The sequence below is a fragment of the Acinonyx jubatus genome, chromosome X, assembly GCF_027475565.1.
Source record: "Acinonyx jubatus isolate Ajub_Pintada_27869175 chromosome X, VMU_Ajub_asm_v1.0, whole genome shotgun sequence".
Classification (NCBI taxonomy): domain Eukaryota; kingdom Metazoa; phylum Chordata; class Mammalia; order Carnivora; family Felidae; genus Acinonyx; species Acinonyx jubatus.
Genome location: NC_069389.1, coordinates 106,220,702 through 106,244,635, shown reverse-complemented (window position 1 = coordinate 106,244,635; position 23,934 = coordinate 106,220,702). Strand labels below are relative to the sequence as shown.

General features: G+C 40.2%; 1 protein-coding gene across 9 annotated transcripts in view; it reads left to right on the top strand.

Annotated features, from left to right (window-relative positions):
• MBNL3 (muscleblind like splicing regulator 3) overlaps nt 1-23,934 on the top strand; it is a 111,274-nt gene that overhangs the window by 34,604 nt on the left and 52,736 nt on the right. For 8 of the 9 annotated variants that reach the window (XR_003418408.2, XM_053201699.1, XM_027054269.2 and 5 more), the window contains one exon: nt 8,207-9,074. The exons of the other annotated variant lie outside the window; for it this stretch is intronic. Coding sequence is in view for 7 of the 8 variants with exons in the window: in XM_053201699.1 (XP_053057674.1) it covers nt 8,898-9,074 (177 nt within the window). In the remaining variant the exon portion in view is untranslated. The remainder of the gene's footprint in view (nt 1-8,206; nt 9,075-23,934) is intronic. 9 annotated transcript variants of the gene reach the window in all.

Below are 23,934 nucleotides of genomic sequence, written 5' to 3'. Positions count from 1 at the left end.
ACTAGTGTTCTCTTTCCTTGCCCTCATTCACATGGTTTCTCTTTCCAGGAGTGCTCTCTGCCCCTCACATCCCACCTACGTCCTTCTCATTTTATAAGGGCCAACTCCACTTTCTCCTCTTTGAAAACGGATGACTATGCCAGGCCTGAGTGACATTCTCCCCTCAGAGTTCTCACTGCGTTTGTTGTTAGTGTTCCTGAAGTTTCCTCTCAATGATCTACATTGTTTGCTTTTCTTTCACATTATGTTGTTCTTGCCTCCCCAACTCAATAGAGGCTTCTTCGGTTCAGAAGCGATGTCCTTCACCTCTCCTGATTGATTCCCCAGAAGCAGTGACACAAGTCTGTGCATACAGTTGGTGTACAATAAATGTTTATTGGTTGATTGATATTTTCACACATGAACGTTTTTGAAGGCCTCATTTGCTTGAATTTTAGAGGGTGATAATAAATATTTTTTACTAAATTTTTTTAATCTTTATTTTTGAGAGAGAGCAGGGCAGGGGCAGAGAGTTAAGGAGACACAGAATCCAAAGCAGGCTCCAGGCTCTGAGATGTCACCACAGAGCCTGATGCAGGGCTCAAATTCATGCACTGTGAGATCATGACCTGAGCCGCAGTTGGACGCTCAACTGACTGAGCCACACAGGCGCCCCTAAATATTTCTTAAATGGATAAAATGAATAATGGATATGGGTTTTTTTTGTTTATTTCTGCCCCCTCCCCCTCCCCATCCATGGCCAGCCAATACCTAGATCCATGCCTGGTCATATTACGTGCCCAATAAATATCTGTTGAATGAATCTTTGGCAAAATCATCCTGCATATAATTAAATGCCATCAGTCTTAGGACTCATTTTTTATCTCATTCATCCCAAACGCTTGAGCGTTATAGGATTTGAATTGCCAAATATGTTACATTCCCATTGACTTCAAGTTCAAATCCAGTGCATGAGTGAAGAACTTTTAATGCCACTGGGCCTCCTGTCCCATGAATGCAAGCAAGCAATTAAGCAGTGTTGTTTAACAATAACTGTGTTTAGCATCCAGGTTTTAGTGTATTTATAATAAATTGGATTTGTTTAAACTATTTAAATGGCATTTATTAGTGAGTTCTCATAATTTCATGTATTATTGAAAAGAGGCATACCTTTTCAAAAAAAAAGGGGAGGGGGCACCTGGGTGGCTCAGTTGGTTAAGCATCCAACTTTGGCTCAGGTCATGATCTCACAGTTCATGAGTTTGAGCCCTGCATCAGACTCTGTGCCGACAGCTCAGAGCCTGTGGAGCCTGCTTCAGATTCTGTGTCTCCCTCTCTCTGTGCCCCTCCCCTGCTCACACACTCTTTCTCTCTCTCTCTCTCAAAAATAAACATTAGATTTTTTTAAAAACATAGGTGAACTCCTCAGACAAAACCATATGTATGAACTGAGGTGGGGAGGGTCTCTTAATTGCTTTATGAAATGGGATAACTTGGCTTACCTGTTTTTTGTAAAAGGTATATTAAATGTATTGCCCTAGGAGTATTGTGGGGGGAAATGCAATGAAGCTTTAAAACAAAACAAAACAAAACAAAACAAACTTGGGCCGCCTGGATGGCTCAGTTGGTTAAGCATCTAACTTCGGCCTAGGTCAGGATCTCCCTGTTCCCGAGTTCGAACCCCATGTCAGGCTCTGTCCGGCACTGCGCTGACAACTCGGAGTCTGAAGCCTGCTTCCGATTTTGTGTCTCCCTCTCTCTCTGCCCCTCCCCCATTCGTGCTTTGTCTCTGTCTCTCAAAAATAAGTACACATTAAAAAAATAAAAAAATTTTTTTAATTAAAAAACACTTAATGAGAAACTTCTGCACAGAGGCAAAATATCCTTATTTTCACAGCCTTTTCTTTCAGACAGTAAACTGTTTTCCATAGGATGCCTATGAGGTCATCTGCACTGTTGAACACTCCTCATATGCCTTAAAGAACGTGTATTGGTGGACCACTCACCAAAGCACATGAGGGAAATAGAACTTGAAGCAAAATCGAAAGCTTGAAAGCTTTTCAACCTTGTCAGCTTGCCAACTCAAGCAGTGTGTGGCCGGTGTGGCATATATGCGTAGAGCCAAAATAAATGGTCACGAGAAATTCCAAGGTAGTGTAGATGTAAGGAAAGCTTAAAATGGAAGGAAAGAAAACATGGCTTTCATTGTTTACTCAGGAGGTTGATAAAATGCATTGGAAGAAATGCCTCCTCAGATATTGCTATAGGTGCCAAATGGTATCTTTGTGATCTTCGAAACCAGGCTTTGGCAACGTTTCCATGTTCTGTGCTGGCTTGGGCAGCAAAGGAGAAGAGAGGCGGAGACAAGGAAAGTGTAAGAGAAGTGGCCTTGCAAACAGCTTTGGAACGAATTACTATTTCCATCAGATCCGTCAGATACAAAGTATCTATTTCTTTTGTTTTGCCTTCAAGGCGAACTTCATGAGAGAAGGTATGGATCCTTTAAAAAGCTATAATCTACTTTTTCAAATGAAGCACTTACATGATGAACCTAGTGTATCTATAATTGTAAAGTAAAAACATTTATACTTTCCTTATGTCTTCTCTAGAATTCTTATAGATGAGCATTAATTAATAGTCAAAATGAACTCTTTTATTTCCAAAGGGGAATACATAGGGAATGTTTCTTCCCTGTGGATCCAAGTGAAATCACCTCCCAGTTCAGTTTCATCACACCAATTATTGGGCAAAAACATGCCAAAGATTAACTTACTCTTTGAAGATAATAGAAATCATTTGGGTATCCCATATTTTTACTCTAAATCCAGGAAAAGATCTTACCGCAATCAAATGAGCAGGAATAGACCATGCCTGATAGAAACTGAATGCTCTAGATAACAAGAATGCCAGGTATTAGTAGCCCGATTTGAAAGCTAGAATTGCGAGAAAATGTTCGACTTTACAGGTCCCATTGATTTGAAACCGACAGAGGTGTCCAAAGCTCAGCTAGACGAGAGGGTGTTCAATGGACAAACCTTGCTTGCTGGCATGGTAAACAGAAGGGTTAATGTCGAATTCCCGTTTACTCTTTGACCTTTCAAAATAGGAATCCTGGGGACGGCTGCAAGGCTGTAACTTCCCATGAGAAGAACTCAGTAAGACATGATGTCTATCCTCAAGGAATTGACAGTTTAGTAAGGGAGAGAAGTTAAGGGCCTATAATGAGGAAGAATGTTGATAAATGGGATATCTGCCATAAGACAGGCACAGTATTGTGACATGGTTAAGAGAGGACTCCGGACTCAGACTGCCTGGGTTTGAACCATGGCTTGATCACCTACGAGCTATGGGAAGTTGTACAAGTTAAATTAATTCCTCTTCCTCTACCTCTGTTTCTCCCATCTGTAAAATGGGACCATAATACCATCTCCAAGAGGAATCCAGAGAGCCGTAAGACTTGGTGTGAGTAATTTTGAGGTCTTCCTTTTGGGGATGCATTTTGATGCAGTAGTAGTATTTGAGTGTGTGCTTAAGAGTGTTCTTAAGTCATAGTGCTGGGTGTACCATTGATGGAGAATTAGAAGCCTATGCTGACGTTGGAAGACCTACTGTCTGCCTCCAGCTCTTCATAAACTCTCACAACCATTTCACTTCTTGGTGCCTTAGCTTTCTTCTACATTTAAATGAGCCTAGGAAACTCCATGACGGCTTGGACCTTATCTTGTTCAACATCTAGAACAGTGACTTGCTCATAGTAGATGCTGGATAAATACTGGTGCAGCACAGCTCACGGAAATTAACAAGATGTTGATACAACAGACATGAACATAATTTTGAGAAGGAATCATAAGCACTACACAAATATGACTGTTTTTCTTGTTTAAGATTCCCAAGAGAGGGGCACCTAGGTGGCTCAGCCAGTTAAGTGTCTGACTCTTGATTTCAGCTCAGGTCATGATCTCACAGTTGTGAGATCCAGCCCTGCATCAGGCTCTGTGCTGACAGCGTGGAGCCTGCTTGGGATTCTCTCTCTCTATCTCTCATTCCCACTCCCTCTGCTCTCTCCCCCATTCATGCCCCCCCTCTAAAAAAATTAAAATGAAAGATTCCCAAGAGAGATAAGAAATAAGAAATGATCTCTACTACGTTTCTCTGCCAGGATCTAAGCATGAGATTTGAAGTCAGATCTTGCCTCAAGTTGTTTAACTTCTTTGGGCTTCATTTTCTCATTGGTATTTTTGGGTGATCCCTCCTGCTTTGTACTATTTTTTAGAACTCCCAAGATCAAGGAAATAAAAGCACTTGTGAACTAGCAAATACCAAGAAATGGTAGCTCTTCGTGTTCTACATTAGAGGACCGTAAATCATAAAAAGCAAACTTGTGGAGCGCCTGGGTGGTTCAGTCAGTTGGGCGTCCCAACTTTGGCTCAGGTCATGACCTAATGGTTGTCAAGTTTGAGCCCCATGTTGGGCTCTGTGCTGACAGCTCAGAGCCTGGAGCCTGGAGCCTGCTTTGGATTCTGTGTCTCCCTCTCTGTCTTCTACCTCTCCCCTGCTCGTGCTCTGTCTCTCAAAAATAAATAAACATTTTTTTTTAAAAAGCAAAATTATATTCCTGTTACTCAACAGTAAGTTAGTAAACATAAAGCTGTATTGTTCCCCACAGTTTATCGTCTTTAAAATACAAGGGGAAATGCCCCCCCCATCTTTTGTATACGGACAGAGGAGCAGAGCTACATGAGAGAAGTGTCTCTCTCTCGGCACACCAGCTCCCTTTAGCTGTTGCACCTCACTTCTGTGCCAGCTCCAAATCCAGTTCCAGGTGTGAAGGAGGACATGCGCTGGCTAGGACTGTTTGGAAGAGTTGGCCAGGGTGCCCTCAGAGGTGACAGGCCAATTTCAAAAAGAAGAAAATTCCTTCTCCCTTTGCCCCATGTTACCTAAAACGCATGGCCAGAGTCCAATTTCTGTTTGCATTTTTCTTTTCTAAAAGTTCAAAATTCAAATTCATTATTTGTTATCTGTTTCTATATGCGATGGACCTCTGGAGAAAAATCTTCTCCAGACCCTCACTGTTTACGTTCTAAGCAAATTGTGTGTGTGTGTGTGTGTGTGTGTGTGTGTCTGTGTGTATTCCTTTTTGGTTATTTTTCTTTCAAATGTGTTCAGGCAGCCTATATAATTTAGTTGTAGGATTAAATTTGAATCTATTTTTAAACATAAACTTACAAACTTAGATAATAGTCTCTTTTAGAGTACTTTCCATAATATACTAAGTCAACTACAGTATGGAAACTAATATGCTCTTGAAATTCCACTTAGTGACACTACTTAGAATTTGTGTCTAAGGAGAATCTAAGAAAGAATCTAAGAAAGGAGAGTCTAAGGAGAATTGGGGGTAGCCACGTCTATCACTCATGAGACATTTTTTTTGGTTATAATCGTTTGATTTCTTTTTAATATGATAGCTTTATTGATATGTAATTCACATACTATCCAATTCACCCATTGAAAGTGTACAATTTTGTGAATGGGTTTTAGCATATTTCAAAATTGTGCAACTGTTACCGCTATCTAATTCCAGAATATTTTTATCACCCCCCAAGGAGACCCTGTACCCATTAAGCAGTTACTCCCACTTTCTCCTTTCCCCATAGTCCTCACAACCACTCATTTGCTTTCCAACTCTGTGGATTTGCCTTGTGGACATTTCATATAAATGGAACCATATAATATGTGGCCTTCGCGACTGGCTTCTTCCACTTAGCATAATGTTTTCAAGGTATGTCCCGTGGCGGAATAATATTCCCTTTTGTGGGTATATCACATTTTGTGTATCCAGTTCATCTGTCAGTGGACACACAGGTTGTTTGCACCTGTTGCCTATGGCGAATCGTGCTGCTAGGAACGTGAGTGCGTAAATATCTCTTTGAGGCCCTGCTTTCAGTTGTGTGGGGCATATACCAGCAATGTGTGATTGTTCCGATTTCTCCAATTTTTCTCATTTTTATTATGGCCATGCTAGTGCATGTGAAGCAGTATCACACTGGGGTTTTCATTTACATTTACCCCATCTGGCTAATTTTTTTTTAAATATTGTAAATATTTTCCTAGAGGTCATTGCCTGACAGCCTTAACCTTCTAGAACATGACCCCACATGGAACATATTGCAAAAGGGCCCCCAAACCAGCAACAGCAGTCACAGACTTGCTGCACGAAAGCCCTGCACTTTGCCCCTTAGGCCCATGTTCAGTGAGAAACTAACTCGTATTCAGCATTCGTGATTGGCTGTTATGTTTTCCACATTTATGACCCTACGTCTTCAACTAGAGGTCAAATTATGTTCAGTATTTTGTAAGAAGGCAAGACTACATATAATACACTTCATTTTATTTTTTAAGTTTATTTTTGGGGGAGAGAGACAGAAACAGAGAGAAAGGAGGGGGGAGGGAGGAAAAGAGGGAGGGGCAGATGGGGAGAGAGAGAGAGAGGGAGAGGGAGAGATCAAGAAGGCTCCACACTCAACACGGAGCCCAAATTGGGGCTCGATCCCACAAGCACGAGATCATGACCTGAGCCGAAATCAAGAGTCCTATGTTAACCAACTGAGCCACCCAGGTGCCACTACGTATAATACATTTTAGAAAGGTTTCTGTAAAGAATGACTTAGAGAAATACGTTTGCCCTTGAATGATCGGATAAGCCTGCATGAATTGTCTAGAAACTTAATTTCCCACTGATATCTAAAAACTTAGGTAATATTGAGTCTCATCTTGAATGCAGAAAAACAAACAGAAAATCCAAACCCTGTAAAGATATTGTTCAAAAAATTAAATGTTCTCAAGAACTTATTTCTGCTTTTTGGATGAAGTTGACAATTAGTTGGTTTGCCTGATACTCAGAGCTTACTTTTACTTGACCAAATCCCTGTTATTTCAGTATGTGTTCACATCATGATGCTAATAAATTAACTTCTTATCGACTCTCTCAGCTGAGTTCCTGAAAATTGTTGCCGGTTGACACTGGGTTAAACTGCAAACCTTAAAGCTGCACAGTATTTAATGTATGACTGAACCATGCTTTCTGTCTCACTCATTTGTATATGCTGAAACTTCCTTCTGATTTGTTCCAATATCCCTTTAAAGGGACTAAGAACTAATAGAACATACAGAGAACAAAAACAAAACAAAACAGGTGCCTGGGTGGATCAGTCAGTTAAGCCTCCAACTCTTGGTTTTGGCCCAGGTCATGATCTCATGGATTGTGAGTTCAAGCCCCACATCGAGCTCTGTGCTGACGGTGTGGAGCTTGCTTGGGATTCTCTCTCTCCCTCTCTCTCTGCCCCTCACCAACTCACGCTGCCTCTGCCTCTCTCAAAATATATAAATTAACCTAAAAAAAAAAAACAAACACCAGCATCTTTTCAAAGGATTTTTTTTTCTTATCTGAAGCACATTTTACATGTCACATCCTCTCCCCTACCACATTTACCACTGGGGGTCCAGCAAGTTCTGTCATGACCATTTTACATGATTGTCAACAATTACATCTCAAATATACACATAGAGTTACCTCTGAGAGCAAGTTAAATTGTCTTAGCAATTCCTGTTCTGGGTTTTGAGAGCAGATAATCAAGCCTTCAATCATACCACAGTAAAGGCAGGATAATGACAAGTCTTCGGTAGCCTCATAAGGGGCTGTCCTGTCCAGCTCTGGCATTTGCTGTGCAGTGAACCCCCAAATGAGTTTCTGCCCTAGACAGATAAAAATGAAACCATCATTTTTCCTTTTTAATTGGGCTTTTGCCTAGTCTTGTATTTCAACAGCAAATCTATGTGGCTGCCTCATTTTACTCTACACTGGGAAATGCTCCTTTTATTGACAGTGGGCAACTGTTGCACTGGCAGTATCTAGATGCTTCCTGGTTTTTTTTTTAATGTTTACTTATTTTTGAGATGGGGGTGGGGGCAGGGACAGAGAGAGAGGGAGACACAGAAGCCAAAGCAGGCGCCAGGTTCTAAGATGTCAGCACAGAGCCCTATGCGGGGCTCAAACCCATGAACTGTGAGATCATGACCTGAGCCAAAGTCAGACGCGTAACTGACTGAGCCACCCAGGCCCCCCTAGATGCTTCCTGTTCTAAATAGGCTATGATACTTCTTTTCCAAATCTAAGGTTTAAAACAGAAGTATTATATCAGCTGATTTTATTTTTGTTTTCTTGCAGGTTTCTGAAAAGTGCCTTTTCTGAAAACTACTGCTTGGATTCCACTCTAGAACTGTCTCTTTACGACCCCCCCCCCCGACCTGTCCCTCTCCCAACCTGGTGTGCTTGTAGTTCACTCTCAGTAACGTGCCCATTCTTTTTTCCCTTTGATTCTCCGTTTTCACGGTCATTTTCCCTCCTCCTGATTTTGCAGCAATTTTTTTTTACAGTCCTGACATCCTTACCAATATTAATCATTAAATCAAAGAAATAGGAAGAAAAAGTTTTCTCCCCTTGATCTGAGACCATTCCACAAATTGAAGGGCAGCCAGCAGCATATGCTTTTTGCACAAGTAATTGAAAACATCAACCGGAGAGCACAGAATTCTTTTGAAATCCTGCCAGTTATTTGAAGGAACTTCAGCAGAGGAACAAATTAAACACTCAATATCTTAACCTTTCTGGTTGCCTTCTTAGGAGTTGGTCTCTAATTTGATTTTTAGTTACTCCAGTACAAGTTTTATTTTGTGATTGGCTCCTTGTTTGACTAGACCAAATTTTGGCTTAAATGAAAACCTAAGTGCTAACAAAGAAGCATTTCACCAAAGCAACCTGTTATCTCTTCACATTTAGCTTGAATTCATTTTTGACCTTTTAACAGCAGTAAAGCTGTCCTAGAGAGGGTGCCCTTGATTTTAACTTTGCTTTCAATATGACGGCTGTCAATGTCACCCTGGTTCGTGACACCAAGTGGCTGACTTTAGAAGTCTGCAGAGAATTTCAGAGAGGAACCTGCTCGCGAGCTGATGCGGATTGCAAGTTTGCCCATCCGCCGAGGGTTTGCCACGTGGAAAATGGTCGTGTGGTGGCATGCTTTGATTCTTTAAAGGTGAGTCTCCTCTACATGCATGTAACATCCAATTTAAATTTCTTGATGTCTGTGTGATGTGCTTTTAAATTAGTAAAGTTAACAATAGCATGGACATGGTAAGTTTTGTTTGTTTTTTAAGACAGGCTATGGACTTTGGGTTTGTAGAACTAAGCCAGATTACAGCTAATCTCATCAAAGCCCAGTGATCAGGATAGAGTTGAAGAAAAAGAAAATGAAAGAATTTTTGTAGGAGTGAGAAATTGCAGCCTTACCATACTTTTACTTGTCTGTATATGGTTTAAATTGTGAACACAGTGATCATAATTCTCACAGAACCTAAAGAAGCCCTTTGCTGAATTATAGCTTATTACCTACGTTATCAAATATACTTGTCAGGGGCCCGTCAGCTTTCAGAAGACAAGTCAGACTGAAAGAGTATGAGGTGGAAATCTCACCATGCGGGAGGAAAACGGGTTTTAAAGTTTATTTTAGTAATCTCTATACCTAACGTGGGGCTTGAGCCCACAACCCTGAGATCTTCCTACTGAGCCAATCAGGTGTCCCAAATAACTGGTAGTTTTATTTCATATTTTTATTCTCTGTTTGAGTAAGCTCTAGGCCCAGTGTGGGCCTTGAACTCACAACCACAAGACCAAGAGTCACATGCTCTACCACTGAGCTGGCCAGGCACCCCCCAACATTTTGAAGTTTCTTAGTCAAGTATATTTTGAACCTTTAACTTAAACATTGTTAGCAAACTAGGTTCACTTAATTTTCTTCCTGAACTGTTGATTAACCAATTTCAGATTTATGAGGACATTTTATAAGAAATGTCCTATTGCCAGGGTCATCGAACCTGAACATTATGTACTAGAGTATAAACAAAATATGAGGGCCAAGGAGATATTATGTAGAATGGGACATGTATGATTGCGGAACAAGAGAATGCACTGATCTTCATGTTTTATTCATAGGTATCTTTAAATTAAGGATAAAGATGCATATATTAAAGCATAGAAGTAAAAGTGGTAGTCGATTCCTGGTTGAAATTGGTAAGATTCGCTACGATGCCTTTGAGATTTATTTTTGTCAAAATACATCGAAATGAATTAAGCTTAATAAGAAACTTTTCAATTTTTTGATATTGTTTTAGCCTCATCATGACCAGTTTGACCTCATTAACATTTTTGTTTGTGGCTTCATCAGTTAAAGGAGACGTATTCCTTTGTGTGATCATTTCTTCAGAGAGCATTTTATCAAGTGACATCCTACATAACTAGTTACCTTAGTTTATTTTGTGGTTACTAGTTTTTGTTGCAGACCCTCCCAGTTCAAGAATGGAAACTTGTTAGTTTTTAAATGTATATTTGTTTTGAGAAAGAGAGAGAGAGAGAGGGAGAGAGGGAGGGAGGGAGCAGGGGAGGGGCAGAGAGAGCGGGAGAGAGAGAATCCCAACATGGGGCTGGAATCATGAGATCATGACCTGACCCAAAATCAAGAGTGGGACACTCAACTGACTGAGCCACCCAGGTACCCCTAGAAACTTTTAAAAAAAAAAAAAACAACAGTAATTTTTACCATGGAAAATGTCTGAATTGGTCTTATTTGCAGCACATATTATAATTAAAGAGTTTATTCTCTTTACACTTCATATCACTCAAGTTTCATCTACAATTATTTCGTGTATTACTTAAATCTCCTGCTGCATTACTGGGCAATGCCTTGAAGCAGAAAAGAGCATGGGGTTAGTTTGGGGAGGGAAAGGAGATGTCTTTCATTCAGTCCACCTAGAGAGTCTGGCACAACACTCAGCAGTGTGCATATGTTGTTTCAGGCGATCTGGGGTATGGTCCCAGCCTCACTACTGTGGCTGACCTCAGCTACCCAATCTGATAAGGCTTAAATTACTTCCTCTCTGCCGAACTTCCAGGATTACTCTGGAGAGTCCACGAGGTGACATAAATGAGAACTGATGTATCACTCTAAGAGTGAGTTAAATGAAAGATTATGTTCTCGCAGTTCACTAAGATGTTTGTTTTAGGAGTTCTTCAGAGCAGTTCTATTTAGTTAGGGCTTGTTATCGAAAACTGCAAACGCATGTTCCAAATAGACATGCCCTAATCCAGTTGCCACAAGTATCTTCTTAGTTCTTCAAGCGGAGTATCACCGGGTTTTTTTAGTTTACTCTTTGATAGAGAGTTCCTTGCAGGCTTTGCAAATTCTATCTTTCCAGACGTGTGGTGGAAGGAGATATGTGATCCTTCTAATCACTGGTATACGTTAGGTCAGTTCACCCACTTAAAGAGTGCCATAAAGGAAACATTTTGAAGAAAAGTAATAAAGCAATTGTTAACAAAACACATACCGCACCACCGCTTTAAAGCTTGGAAAATGTTTAATTCAGAGACCACATAGATAATAGGCAATGAATAGTAACAAGCCATTTAATTATTTAAATACATGTCTACTCACTGCATCCAGTGTTTTTAAAACAATTTTTACATTATGTTAATATCTTGATGACCAATCACACAGGATGAAGACGATTTACACAATCCTCACATTTTCAAATTTTAATGAAAACTTTAATATTTCAAATACACAAAGCCTTTCAAACAATTAATTAATTTGCCTCTCAGACGGCACATTTGTCACAGTCTCATGTCTGCCCAAAAGCTTTGTGGGTCTCTGCTTTAATATTATTCCGTATCCATGATATGCATGAATGCTATACAAAGTTGAGGGTAATTGAACTATGTGGATTGTATGACTATCATATTTATAATACACAAATAACATACCTTTTTGTTTATTGCAACATTTACTACCCTCCTTGAGTATGTATAATTGAAACACCTTTGAAATGCATCTGTGCACTGTTTCTATTTCCATGAGTGGTCAAATAATTGAAGCAATCATTTGATGAGTTTTGGGCTGCTGCTCTTGGTTTTCTGTGTTTTGTTTTTGTAAGGATTCCATTAGCACTAGGTACTCTACCAGATGATGATGGTACTTTGCCTTCGTAATAGGCACAATAGACACAATGTTCTACACTTACCTCATAATGAGGGAATGTTGTACAAATAAGGAGGGCAAGCTTGATGGCTAATTGTGTGTTGTGCTGAAGTGCTGAGCCCATCACGCCATGAATGTTGAGTGTTCATTGATGAAGGTTGTACCATCTTCAGATAGAGATCTAGACTGTGCAGCCCACAGATTAATTTCCAGCTACATAAAAGAGTCTCGTGTCATGTCGATATGCGGCTGTTTTAGACCCAATTGCCTAGTCTGCTTGGCACAATTTATTTCAGAATCTCTCCAAAATATTGCTTAACCCATTCTGTGCCAATTTCTTGTTATGACAGGTTGCCATTGAGGTAGCTTGATTCTTTCAGTGAATGTCCCTTACATTTAATGCAAGATCATCAGTAAAAATACTACACTAGAATCTTTGTGATTATTTCCATAGCCAAGACTGTTACCTTCATGTATTCCGCTTCAACGGCGTCATGATGTCTTGAAGTCTCTGTCCGATACTTGAAGCAGTGTAACATTGACCACCTATTATCCAAGAAGGATGCGAATGCTGTCGTTATTTCATTATGGCAGATCAACACCCATTACATCTGCCCACCCTACTCCCCCTGTTTGAGTAGTTTTGTAACGAAAATTCCCGGAAAAGACCTTAGCAGCAGGCATAGTCAGACGACAGTCATGTCAACCCATCTACATTCCCAAAAGATGGGAACCGAATGCAGAACACACGTAAAATAGCGGCACACTGTGTCTTCAAACATCGCATATGATCACAAACATAATCCCGTTTTGACAAGCGAAAGCTGTTGTCTAGGCATATGGATGTGAGTCCATCCTGGTGGGTCAGATGGTCCTGAGTTACCTGTATATTCTCTATCAGTATCACTAGTCACAGCAGTTTTCACTAGTTGAAAATTTGACTGAATGTTGACCTCATCCCTGTTTTCTAAGGGAAAGCTTACTGGGAGCAGAAGACTCCTGGCAGCATAATCCCAAAGGTCACTGGATTATGCAAGACTGAGAACCATGGATCAGAGAGGTCTGACTGCACTATGAAGATACATAGATAGCACCTATCGTCCTGAGACTCATCGAAAGTAACTTTGTACTTAAGGATCTCTACCTTCTGTAACACTGACCTTGAAAAGGCAGTAACTTTGGCTGGTAGAAGTCAGTGCTGTTTTGGACATTTCAAACACTTCTGTTGAAAGAAAAATGGAATTACAATTAGTACCTAAACAAGTACATATTGATAGCTCGGCCTAACTTTAAAAATGTTTTATTTTGAAATAATTTCAAGCTTAGAGAAAAGTTGCAAAAATAGTACAAGGAGTTCCTGCATACCCTTCACCCAGCTTATGGTAATGTCAACAATTTACATGCCTTGCACAGCCCAGTTATCAAAACTAGGAAATTAACACTAGTACGACGTTATTAACTAAACTAAAGACCTTATTTGAATTTCACCAATTTCCCCGCAGTGTCTTTTCTCTGTTCCAGGATCCGATCCAGGATACCACATTGCACTTAGTTAGATCTCCTTCCTCCCCTCCAATCTGTGACAGTTCCTCAGTCTCTCCTTATCTTTCATGACCTTGACACTTTGGATGAGTACTGGTCAGTTATTTTGTAGAACGCCTCTCAGTTTGGGTTTGTCAAACGCTTTCTCATGGTTTGATTAAGCTCATGCATTTTTGGCAAGATAACCACAGGGAAGATGTACAGCATGTCCCAGAGCGCATGATGTTGATGTATCTTATCACTCATTATGTTACCTCAATCACTTGATTAGCGTGATGTCTGTTGGGTTTCTCTGCTGTAAGGTGATCAGTTTTCCTTTTGTGCAGATTGACAAATTAACTTCTTCATTTATTCATCATCTCCTACAACATGCTGTTGATTATGAGGGGCATGCTAATATGTAAGCTGTTAAAATGTGAACAAGTGTCTATGTTAGAAGTGATGCGTAATGGACTTCTATAATTATGGTCAATCAAGAAGGGGAGGGAGGCGAAAATAGACCAAGGGCAGGACTGAGAAAGAAGCAGTGACAGGCCACCAGAATGACAGAACACTGGAGAATGAGAAGCCCAAGAAGTTTTGTGATGTGTGTGTCACTGTCATCTGAAGTGGGACCTACTGAAGGGTGACCCTTGTGCTGAAGTCAGTGCCCCTGGCCACCTCTAAACTTGTGATCCTCTTGCATCAGGAAACAGGTGTTCTGCCTTTGTTTCCAAGATAAGTAATATTTCCCCCAATTTTAAAAGTGATCCATCTTTACGAAGGGGAATGAAAATACAAAAGAAATCTTCAAAATCATGCACAAGAAGGTAATAAAAATAAAATGTAATGAAAGATAAGGAAAATGGAAACATCATCCCCACTACACCGATATCATCGTTAACATGTCTAAGTGTTTCCTCCATCTTTTATATGACTGTTTATATGTCTCATAAACTTTGCCTTACCTCCTGCATCCTCACAGACCTCACTCCCTCACTCCCTCCCCCAACCATCCTGGAGACACAGCCTCTCCTTATCCCTCTTGCCAGCCTCATGTTCTTCCCAGGGTACCAAAAAAAAAAAAAAAAATCTGGATACTGCCTGATTTCTCATTGAGTCTTTTAAAAAATATACCACTTATTGGGATGATTTTTCTGGTCAGAAAATAAAAACATCGTTTCTAGAAAACTTTAATATAGAAACAAAGACTTTTTATTCTAGAGAGAGGGAGAGTGCACATAAGCGGGGGAGGGGCAGAGAAAGAGAGAGAAGAGAGAGAGAATCTCAAGCAGGGTCCACACTGTCAGCACAGAGCCCAACGCGGGGCTCAATCTCATGAACTGTGAGGTCATGACCTGACCAAAATCAAGAGTAGGATGCTTAACCCACCCAGCCACCTAGGCTCTCCAGATTTGTTTAAAAACAAATCTATCACTGTGTTACCTGATGTATCTCTTCAACATGTATGTCCTTTCAAAATTTCTTTCAATGACAACCGTTTCTTTAAAAAGAAAAAAAGGTTTCAATCATTCCATGGAATTCCAAAGGCTTTTCATAACTGTGAAAAAATAATATTTTAGAAACATAGTTAATGTAAAAGATACCATGTTTCAAATAATATGCAGCCATCAGAAATTATGCTTCTGAGAAGTATGCAATCATAATGAACTTTATCTTCTATTGAATGCCTCCTTTTTTCCAGAAAGTCACCCATGCTGACTCTAATCCTCACTACAACCTTGTGTAGGCTTTACCACTGGATGGACCAGGTTTTGCCAGCTGTGTGGTCTTGAATAAGTAGCCAACCTTCCCGTCCTTAAGTTTCCTTAGCTGTGAAAACAAAGAAGCTACTAGCACCAACCTCCGGGGTTACTGAGCATTCAAATGAGACGATCCACATAAGGCATGTGGAACGGAGCCTGGCTCGTCATAAGCACTCAGGAGATGTCTATGTTCATCAAGTAAATTCTGGTTGCCCTGGCAATTTAAACATGAAAAATGAGGTGCAACCATGACAGTACTCAAAGAACGTGTAGCTGAACACTTTGATAATCCTGGGGGTGGAGGAGACCTTCTAAGCATGCTATCAGAGGCAGAGACATCAAACAAAGAATTATTGGAACCAGGGGCACCTGGGTGGCTCAGTCAGTTACGCATCCGACTTGGGCTCTGGTCATGATCTCGCGGTTTGTGAGTTCAAGCCCCGCATCAGGCTCTGTGCTGACCCACAGAAAGCTGCTTCGGATTCTATGTCTCCCTCTCTCTCTACCCCTCCCCTGCTCACGCTCTCTTTCTCTCTCTCTCAAAAATAAAGAAGCATTAAAAAAGAAGAATTATTGGGGGCACCTGGGTGGCTCAGTCGGTTGAGCCTCCGACTTCAGCTCAGGTCACGATCTCACAGTTTGTGGGTTTGAGCCCTGCGTCAGGCTCTGTGCTGACAGCTTGGGGCCTGGAGCCTGCCTCGGATTCTGTGTCTCCCTCTCTCTCTGTCCCTCCCCCGCTCGTGCTCTGTCTCTCAAAAATAAATTAAAATGTTTAAAAAAAAATAAAAAGAATTATTGGGACCAACCACACAATAAAAATCATGGCTGAAAACACCAAGAAGTTAGAAGATAAGCAATAATTGGGGGGGGGGGGGAGGGATGTAACTAATTTGACAGACAAAAAGGTCTTTAATATACAACAAGCTTTACAAATTAAATAAATACAAACACTTAAAGGTATTTTCATAGAAAAACAGACAAAGGATAGAAACAGTCAAGCAAGGGAGTCCAATGTGGCCAATTTCTGCATGGGGACATTTTGATGAGCCCCACCGGCACAGCTGCTGTGACGCAGCCGCCCCGTTCCAGCTGTCTCCATCACAGTGCACTCCCCCACCCGCCCTCTCTCCCCAGCCTGCAGTCCAGAGGACTCTCACTTTGTATTTTAGTGCTTTCTGCACTATTTACATTTTCTTCTACAAAAGTGTTACTTCCAGTCATAAAAAATAAAAATAAAAAATCTTTTGTACAGCGTAAACCTCCAAGGAGAAACTAAAATCATCTTTATAAAAGAAGTTTTATGGTATTAAATATAATGTTTGCATACTCTAATCCTGAGAGAAAAGTTGGGAATTCCGTTGAGCATTTCCTCTACAGTCTGGAGCTGAGACTAAGGAATCTCTCGTGCTTTAAATACTTTCCTTCCCCTCCATTCAGTGTCAGATAGATAGGTAGGTAGGTAGACAGACAGACAAACAGTTGCAATTTATTCACCCAGTCACTGGATAGGTACTTATGGAACACCTGTCGGGTGCCACGCATCGTGTTAGGCACGGGGACCTAGCAGTGAACTAGAAACAGTCCCTGCCCCCTTGAAATAGACACAGTCTGGTTGGGGGAGGGGTGAACAGAAAGGAAGTCGATATTCAGGTGGATGACATATTGTCAGGTGTGAAGAAAAATGAAGCAGGGAAAGGACACAGAATGGCAGGGGCTGCTGTTTTGGATTAGTCAGGAAGGCCACATTATCTAATGTGATATTTGTGGAGAGGTGTGAAGGAGGTGAGCGAGTGAGCTATGAGGATTTCATTCCAGGCAAAGAGAACAGTAACAGCAAAGGCCCCGAAGCAGGACTGAGCCTGGCGTGTTTGATGAACCCTGAGGTCACCAGGGTGGCTGGAGCAGGGGGATGAAGGGGGACAGCGGTAGGAGATGAGGTCAGAGAGGTCATGAGTGGAAGGAGATCACGTAGGGCTGTGTACATCATGGTAAAGACCCAGAGAGCATGTCCCGTGTAGCCTCAGATGAGGAAGGACACTGGAAGCCTGTGCCAGGCGTCACTGACTCTCCTGATGTGTAGCCTTTTCCTGCCGCTTTTGCTCTGTGTTTGTTGCTGCAATAAATCTTAGCCATTGAGTCTTATAAGTCGTCTGGCAAATCACCAAGCAAAGCTCTTCCATACATTACTCTTTTTCACACATTATTTACTTGATGATTGTTTTACTTTTTATTTTTTAGAAAATGTTTGAGTGTGTTGTTTCCCTTTTTTTAAGCTGTAATTTTTGAACGGATAGTATATTTTAATAATTCAAAAAAATAATATTTCATTGTTAAATATATACGTCACATGTATCATCGTGCATGTGATATATACATATATCACCACATCAATTGATGAATAGATTAAATGTGTTTTATACATACAGTGTAATATTATATAGTTATAAAAAGGAATGAAGTATTGATATATGCCCAATGTGGCTCAACCTTGAAAACATTACGCTAAGTGAAAAAGCCCAGTTCAGAAAGACTATATATTGTATGATTCCATTGATATGAGGTGTCCAGTGTCAGCACATCCATAGACAGAAAGCAGATTAGTGGTTTCCAGGGGCACTGGTGGGAAGGAGAGAACAGCTAAGGGAGCAGGGGCATGTGACTGCTATTGAATACAAGTTTTCTTTGGGGGATGATAAAAATGTTCTGGAATTAGATAGTGGTAATGTTTGCACAACTTCACGAATACACTAAAAACCACTTTTAAAGTGGTTTTTAAGTGTGTACACTTTAAAAGGGTGAACTTGATGGTACCTGAATATCTCAGAAAAGTAAAAAAAAAAGAAAACAACTAAGCATAAAAAGTACGCAGTGAAAAAAACAAAGGGTATGCAGTGAAGTTTACATCTCTCCTTTTTTCTGCAACTAACTCTTGACCCCCTAACTAATGTATTTGGTTTTCTCTCTCCCATAGATACTTTATGAATATAATGCAAATATACACATACCTGTTCTTACTTTTTTACACAAATAGCGGCATACTGTTATCGTTGCTTTTTTTTAGTTACAATGTTAAAAGGATAGGAAAAGATATACCATGCTGACAATAAAAAGAAACCTAGAAGTGTGATATTTATATTACATATATATGTGTGTGATATATATATATACATATATATATATATATATTTACATTACATTTATATTAAGGATAAACATAATTACACACAAGTACTGGGCTCTGGTTAGTAAATCTGTTACTCCCAGGCATATGTACGCACTTTATATGGATGCTGAGGTTGAACAAATAGGTTGATAGAGAATAGATAAAGATAGCCAGGTTCCTCATCATCCGAGAAAAGAGTTAAAAATAAGGAAAAGGGGAAGGCTAGAATGAATCCTGTGGTGTGGATCAGAGTGGAGACATTGGTATGTTTAATTTCATGTGTACACAGATAGATAGAGAAATAGACATGGAGGTGAGTGTATGCATGGGTTACTGTACATGCTTATATCTCCTAGCTCTGTCTGAGGAGGACCTACAAGCAAGGACACCCCAATAATAAAAAGCACACCTATCACCCAGATCTTGGTTTCTAAGACCATTCTTCAATAAAGGGATCAGGGCTCCTTGGAGTCATAACTGATGCTGGACCGAGGCAGGGAAAATAAAAGATGAGCCTGTAATGTCTTGTGATGCCAGAAAGTAAGTGCTCAAAAAAGAGTGGGGCATGACAAGGGGACACAGGAGTTAGTCTCAAGGAGCTCGTAATGGCCAAAGTGTCAGGGTCACGAATGACTGAGCAATTGTCACAGAATGGAGGAGGCTAAAGAGACATGGACAAGTTAATGCAGTGTGAGACCGTGGATTGCACCCTGGAACAGAGAAAGGACATTTGGGGGAAAATTGGTGAAAATCAAGTTAAGTCTCTAGTTTAGTTAATATTGCACTAGAGTTAATTTCCTGCTTTTGATAACACTGCTATGTATGGTATGTAAGTTGTTGACATGACCGGAATCTGAGTGAAGGGTATGTGCAGATTCTGTGTACTATTTTTGCGATTTTTCTGTAAGTCTGGAGTTATTTCAAAATAAAATGTTTCTAAAAGTTAGCTTTTTTGTTCTTACACAAGCATCTCCTGTATTCTGATGCTCAGAAATGCAGTGGGGTATTGTTTCTTTTCATTTTGCTTTCTTCTTTTTTCTCTCTTCAACTTTGAGTATGGTAATGAGAAAACACTAAAATTCGTGCCATGGCCGATCCTGGGACTGACCCCAACTAGTTGGATGAGTCAGATAGTTAAATAGTTAAGAAAGCATTCATTCCCATGGTAGCACTTCAGGAACCTAGAAAATCAAGAATTTCAGCTGTACAAGGAAGACCACTGAGTTCAAACTGTTACCATTTACAGATAAGGAAAGGGGCGAAGCAGTGAAGGAGAGTAGATTGCCCAAGGTCAAATACCCAGTCACCACAGAGCCCGAAGACTCCAGCGTTCTTCTAATCGGTTCACGTTTTAACCCCCTGTGGAGAAGAAGGAAATGGAGAAAACAACAATTAGATTATTAGTTTACTAAACCAAAATCATCCTGCCCTTACCTCAGTCAGACTGTCACGTGACACTGGGGGGCACTGTCTGCGAAGTTCTGTGTTTCTCCTTCCCACTTTTTGTACTTCAAAAGGTCAGGGGAAGCCAACTTTGCCTTCCCTAGTCCATCCCTCATTTCTTGTTTCACGGCATTGCATTTAGATGAAGACTTTAAATTAAGGTTCATATTTAGGTCTTTGACAGTCATTGGGGCTATACATTTTGAGAAGAGGAGGAAAGGCTGGGCGGTTTTTATTTGTAGACCAAGTTAACTAACAGTGATTTATTTAGTTGATTTAATTGCTTTATTTCATGGCTGAGAGTCTGGACACCAAACTATGTCAACTCCCTTGTCTATCTTTCTCCCCAAGCCCTGCTTTAGTAACTTAGCTAGAGTTGGGGATTATAACTGGCTGTGGATCATGTATATCTTTGCTGCATGGAACTCTCATGTCCGATTGTATTATACACTCATTATTAGCACAATGGCTAGCTGAGGAGGTACCTGTCACAGTGCTGCTGAAAATCTTGTAGTAGTAGTTCATCCTTATTATGGGTCAAATATTGGTTTGTAGAAATCACTTGTGATCTAACCCAGCTCATTTTAAATGGTGTTTTATGGGAGCATAGCTGAAGGTCATTTCTGTCTCCACCTCAAATCCAAGGTCGCCATTGGCTACGAGGTGGGAAAGAACTTACGATATGGCCACGGTTGTATTTTTCAACCAGTTTGATGCCATTAAGACCAACCCCTTCCCACAGGAACCCTGATTAGTATGAGAGATCTGAACATCAGAAGTTTGAGAGCTATCTATTATACGTCAACTCTTTTGTTTGGAAGAAACTTATTTGTTAGAAAAATCCATACCTGATCCTACTTCATTATTAGATAATTCACTTTATGTCGTGGAGCTGTGTGAAGTCATTACAGATATTGTCTTTTTCTCTATTGTAACTTTTTCTGAAATGTGGATAGCGGGTACTTCTGTGCATCTGGAAATAGCAATTAGTTTTTCAAGGAACATGACTTTATTCGTAGAACATCATTTACTTACTGCTCTTTTTGCCCTTACAGATTAGCTTTCTGCTTGTCACGTCCCTGAGCTTACCCTCTTTTCCTCTGTCTCAGTTTGCTGCTTCATTATTGACCTGTAGGGTTGTATATTCCAGAGGAATCTTAGCTATCCGCTGTTTCCTCATTATCTCTAAATAATCTTTTCATTTTCTTCCGTATTTTCTCCTCTCTGTAATCAGTTTTCAGTTTCTTAAATTGATGATTTCTGTCGTTGCTGCTGTAGAATCCAGATTTGCCATCCTGCTTGGGTTTTCAATGCTTCTATTTCTGTGCCTTTTGTTGTCACCACCGGGTCAAGTTTTACTGCTAGATGTAATTAGAAGTTGAATGTGCTCATTTTCCTGTGTTTCCTGATATTGTTTTCTTAAAAGTCAGTAAATGATTCCATTTGTTCTTCAACCTTTTTTTCTTTAAATCATCTCCACTAGTTGGACTCGGCTATCTTGTCTCCAGAATGATTTTTTTTTTCAGTATCTTGTTTGTGATGAGTTTGCATAATATTGCTTGGTTTAATTTGTGATTTATTTCAGTGTGGTGGATATGGCTAGAGAATCCATCAATTTTTGCAGGTATAACTTGGTCAGAGGCATTTAAATGTTTGCTGTAAATTGCTTTTTTTTCTGTCATAAGTGGGCACATGTTTTTTTTTTGTTGTTGAAACTCAGATTTTTATTTACTCACAGGAAATTGGTAGAGAAGAAATTTGCCTTTTGCTCTTACCCATGTTCTTGTGGATACACAGTGGACAATGAAAGCAGTTTCCACACTGTGGAAACCACCCGTAAGTTTGAAAATGGAGGGGTGCGTGAGCGGCTCAGTAAGTGTCCGACTCTTGGTTTCAGCTCAGGTCATGATCAGGCTCTGCGCTACTGTGCAGAATTGACTTGGGATTCTTCGTCTCTCTCTTTCTCTGCCCCTCCCCCACTCATGCCCCCTCTCTGTCTCTCTCAAAAATAAACAAACATTTTTTTTTAAGTTTGGAAAGGTAGAGCCCACGGCGATATAATTGTTGAATATGTGTTGAATATGACAAATTCCCTAAACTGTGTGTCAGCCATGATTTGCCAACTAACTATACAGTAGTAAGGTTCTAATTTCTGCCTTTAGCACACAGAAATGCAAGCAAGAAACCTTTCTCTCTGGAACTTTGAACTTTTCACCCATCTTTTTTATGCATCTAGGTACACTGAGTACACAGCAAGCATTGTAGTATCAGTCGGCTCTTGTCGATTTTTTAGACAATAAATAAATAAATACATAAATAAATAAATTTGGAGACTACATTTTTAAAGGTGACATTTTTTTTTTAGACCAACCACACTGTCACATTGCCTTAAAATTTTTGTTTGTCCTCTTTGTGAAAGATAGTAACACTGAAGGAACACTTTGAGAATGTTTGATGTCTTCAGGAACTCTGTGTTCTTGTTTGAAACATTTGATAAATACCTATCTCAGAAGTTGTTTCTCTGTTGCTAATGTTTGTGCCTATCACATGTTCCATGAAACAAACTTAAAATTTTTACAGCTTCTGTAGAAACATGATCTGTAGAGTTTTTGCAATTTCCTGGTCATTTTGCTTTTTCTGTTCGCCAGAAAAGCATTCTATACAGGAAATCTTAACATATGAGTAACTGACAATTTTTGAAACCTTGTCTGTGTTTATTTTGCTAGTACCCCAATGGAGGAAGGATTTATATTTTTTCCCCACTTTACTAAGATAGAATTTGACATACAACACTGTTTAAGGTGTACAACGTGATGATTTGACACAAGTATATATTGTGAAATGATTACCACAATAAGGTTACTTAACACTTGGGTTACTTCCATAATTACTTTTTTGTGGTGAAAATTTTAAGATTTACTCTCTTAGCAATTTTCAAGTATATACGTCAGTTATCATTCACTAAGGTCACCATGTGGCATATTACATCCCCAGAATTTACTTGTCTTATAACTGGAAATTTGTATCCTTTGATCACCATCTCCCCCCCGCCCCCCCCCCACCTCCAGCCCCTGGTAACCTCCATTCTACTCTATGTTTCTGTGAATCCATCTTTCTTAGATTTCTTGTATAAATAAGATCATATAGTATTTGTCTTTCTGTGTCTGGCTTATTTCACTCCGGGTCCATCCATGTTTTTGCAAAGGGCAGGATTTCCTTCTTTCTCGTGGCTGAATAATATTCCATTGTATATATTTTGGAATATTGTCTTCTTTTTCAGAGAAGCCTTAGAAGTCATCTTGATAGGGGTGCGCCTGGGTGCTTGGGGGAAACCAGAGATGTAAACATGGAAATAGCCGAAACAAAGCATGGTATCAGCGAGTAGCATAAACAGAGAATGCTGCCTTGTAATGACATCTCAAACAAGGGCTCCTTGTGTGGCCTTGGGCAAGACATAGGAATCCTACTACCTCTTTTTCTCTTCCTACAAGAGCAAGCAATAGCACTCAGTTTGTAGGACTAGTGGCTGTGGTTTTACCACAAGGATTTTATACATGTCAGGGGTCATTTAATGCTGAGAGTCCTGTTAAATCCATTAAGAATTCTATATGCATTCAGTTCCCCAAAGACATGATTCATTCAACAAGCATTTATTGAAGCCCATTACTTGCTAGGCACAGGGCTCTGTACTGTGCAGAATACAGTTATGGAAGACATGGTCCCTGCCTGACCTCTTAGCATGGAGCCGCTTGTGTTACGTGCCATAAGCCAGGTACAAACTAACCGCTTAAAGAGTCCAGGAGGAGAGGCAGGGGCTGGGATTACATGCAGCTGTGGTGTTGAAAAATGCAGTCTTGGGAGGTACTGTTCGAGGTATTCTTTGAAGGAAGGATAGGAAGATAGTCCAGGCAGAGGGGATAACCTGAGCGAAGAGGAGAGGGAACGCTGTGATGTGTGTGGAGGGACTTAA